Source organism: Arachis ipaensis, chromosome B09 (genome assembly GCF_000816755.2).
Source record: "Arachis ipaensis cultivar K30076 chromosome B09, Araip1.1, whole genome shotgun sequence".
Taxonomy (NCBI): Eukaryota; Viridiplantae; Streptophyta; class Magnoliopsida; order Fabales; family Fabaceae; genus Arachis; species Arachis ipaensis.
This window is the reverse complement of record NC_029793.2, coordinates 89,982,797-89,986,110: the sequence shown is the minus strand read 5'-3', so window position 1 is coordinate 89,986,110 and position 3,314 is coordinate 89,982,797. Positions and strand designations below refer to the sequence as shown.

Sequence of the window (3,314 nt, the reverse complement as noted above, 5' to 3'; positions counted from 1 at the left end):
CACAAAAGAAAAACGTAAACTCATGCAAATCATATGAATAAGTGTATGAAAGATTGATAAAATCCACTCAATTGAGCACAAGATAAACCATAAAATAGTAGTTTATCAGTGTACTCCTTAGATACAATTCGTGCTCAGGACGAGCATATGCGTCAACAGATAAGTCTTCTTACTCAACAATTGGGTGGCATGCAGAACCCAATTGCAAAGATTTAGAATACTTCTCCAGATGGTCCATATGGTATGAATGATGGATTCCCTTAAGATGAGCCTTACAACTATGGCCAGTGGACACCAGAACAGGTTAATTACATGGGAAACCCCTCCAGAAACCCCGATAATACTCCTTGGTTTCAAAGGTGGGGGGAGTTTCTCAAGCTTTGGGAGGAGAGAGCAGCCCTATAGTCAGCAATCTAATTATGCCAACAGCTTTCGGGGAAGTCTTAATCAAAATCCAATCAACAACTTTCTTCCTCAGCCTCCACAACCTCAGAGTACTCCTGACCTGGCATCTATGTTGGCAGAAATTGTAAAGAGACAACAAAGCTTTATGCAGGAAACCAAAGCCTCCATTAGGAATCTAGGGATGCAAATAAGCCAGATGAATCAGCAAATATCTGGGCAGATAAGAGAGGACTTCCAAGCTGTTCAATTGAGGAGTGGCAGGACCTTAAATACTCAACATCAGAACAATGAAGCACAGGATGAAAAAGAGACACTAGAGAGTGAAATTGCAGCAGTAAAGGAAACCACCATGGAAGTAAAACGCCCAGAAGAGGGCAAAGTGGATGTTGAACGCCCAGAGGGGGGGTAATTGACATCAATTCAAAAGACATTCCCCTCAAGCCCTTTTCCAGTCACTCTGGACACTCATCCTGTACTATCCAAGGCCCCAGAGTACAAAGCCAAATTGCGATACCCTCAGAGACTTCAGAGACCCCTCACTCTTCCCAGTGACACAGTGCCTACCCTAAGAGAAAAGTGCGAAGCCATAATTGCTAAAGGATCAGAGCAAACAAAAACACCAGAAGAGGCTGAGAGCATTCATGTACACCCTCAGAAGTCACAAGAGGAGATCGAGGGTGAGCAATTCATTCAGTTCTTGTACAATATTCCTTTTGCCGTGGTGATGGAGGAAATGCATTCCTATAAGGCCTTCATAAAAAGCACACTCTCTAAGAAGAAGGTCTTGAAGGAAGATGAAATTATTGTCTTGATGAAGGAGGCCAAGTATGAGGAGGTGCATGCTGCTATGGAATTGAAGGAAGAAAAGGCTCACGAAGAGATTGAAAGGACATTGATACACACCCCATTGGTGGCACAAGAGCCTGAAGTACCACACTCTCAGAAGCCCCAAAAGGAGACCAAGGATGAGAACCACTCACAGTTCCTGGAAGTCTCTAAGAAGCTGCAAATCAATATTCCTGTTGTTGAGGTTTTAGAGCAAAGGCCTCTCTCTGCTGCACTCATAAAGAGTTGACCCCCTGAAAAGAAGGCCTTAAAGGGAGATGAAATCGAGGTACTGACTAAGGAGTGCAGTGCACTAATTCAAAATAAGCTGCCAAGGGAGCTTTCAAATTCTATGTACTATTGAAAAGATCACTTTTGATAAAGTCGTGTGTGGTCTTGGCTCAAGTATAAATCTGATACATCTGTCTGTAATGAAGAAGTTGGGAATTCAAGAAGTACAGGCAACAAGGATAACCATGCAAATGGCTGACAAGTCCCTGAGACAGGCATATGGGCTAGTGGAGAACGTACTAGACAAGGTCGGAGAGCTATTCCTCCCGGCAGACTCTGTGATACTTGACATGAGAGAAGAAACAGATGACTCCATCATCCTGAGAAGACCATTCCTAGCCACCAATGGAGGAACCCGGATAGATGTTGAGACAGGCAAAGTGGCGCTGAGGTTACATGAGAACTACATGGTTTTCAAAGTTTATAAACCTTTGCCATCCCTTGACAAAGGAAGTACATGCACACAGAATTCAGTGTTTAAGCCTCCTCCCTTGGTTGGAACCAATTCAATTCCCTCTAACACCAAACTTAAGTTTGGTGTTGGGTGTGCACTATCCACCAAGGAGGAAGGTCCCAAGAGGAAGATGCCTAGGGGATAGAGGAACAAAAAGATCCCTGCTGAAGGCGTCTCACCAGTGATGAGGGTAGTATTCACTGCAAGCCCAATCCTGCCTCATACTGTGAATAGGACCTTGTCTCCTAAGTATATTGAGTTGATCCATGAGATTACCAAAAAGAAGCTCACAGTGAGGAGTGAGGATTTAAGCCTCTATGACTATCTTCCTCCTTGAAGAAGCTGACCGTCAAGCTAGTGATGGTAAAGAAGCGCTTGTTGGGAGGCAATCCAACCATAAGTACCCTTTAGTTTAATTCTGTTTTAATTTCAGTTGTCTTTAGTTTGAGTTTCGTTTAGTAAAATTTTATTTGTCATTGATTTTCATAGTTTTCCTAGTTTTTCTAATATTTGTGATCATGCACAGTGCTTAGAACAGGGATCGCAGAACTCAGAATAAAGAACAGAACACCCTGGAACAGGAAGGCTCTAGCGCTGAATGCCAACTGGAAGCTCAATGTCAGAAAGGAGGCAAGCATTCCTGGCGTTTAACGCCAAAAAAGGGGACCAAGCTTTCTTTGCTTGGGGACAAGCAAACTTTTTAAGTTTGGTGTTGTAAAACGAGCTCTAAGTTTATATTATCATCAATGGAACCAAAGGGAGATGAATCATCTTCACAGAAGAGCATAGTCTGAGCAGCCACCAGCACTGAGGTGATTGAGTTTCATTCTCCCTTTCTTTCTATTTTTCAGTAATTCATTCTATTTTCTGTTTTCCTTTCTAGGCTTGCATGATCACTCAACAAATCCAAAGGAGAGTATTGGCTTCATATACATTTGCTAATCCAAGGCATTGTGGGAGTAGCATCCTTACCCCAAATGTCAATGCAAATAACTTTGAATTGAAGCCCCAGCTCATCACATTGGTACAGAATAATTGCTCATATGGAGGAAGCCCTTTGGAGGATCCAAACCAATACTTATCTACCTTTCTGAGGATTTGTGATACAGTGAAGTCTAATGGTGTGCATCCAGAAACATATAAATTACTACTGTTCCCATTCTCATTGAGGGACAAAGCTGCTCAATGGCTTGAAACCTTTCCACAAGGAAGCATCACTAGTTGGGAGGATCTAGTGAATAAATTCTTGGCCAAGTTCTACCCACCTCAAAGGATCATCAAGCTCAAGACGGAGGTGCAAACTTTCACACAGATGGATGCAGAATCTCTCTATGAGGCA

The 3,314-nt window shown here is 42.7% G+C and overlaps 1 protein-coding gene across 1 annotated transcript; it reads left to right on the top strand.

Moving 5' to 3' along the window:
- On the top strand, positions 1,662-2,626 carry LOC107615676. Its single transcript, XM_016317722.1, has 2 exons — positions 1,662-1,974; positions 2,502-2,626. Exons 1-2 carry the CDS (start codon positions 1,662-1,664, stop codon positions 2,624-2,626), a joined length of 438 nt encoding a protein of 145 aa, XP_016173208.1.

What these genes read in the sequence shown, in the direction of transcription:
- LOC107615676 (XM_016317722.1), top strand. Translation starts at nt 1,662, where the DNA reads ATGAAGAAGTTGGGAATTCAAGAAGTACAGGCAACAAGGATAACCATG. An exon ending in GCCATCCCTTGACAAAGGAA is followed by an intron (nt 1,975 to 2,501) that starts GTACATGCACAC and finishes GATCATGCACAG; the next exon opens with TGCTTAGAACAGGGATCGCA.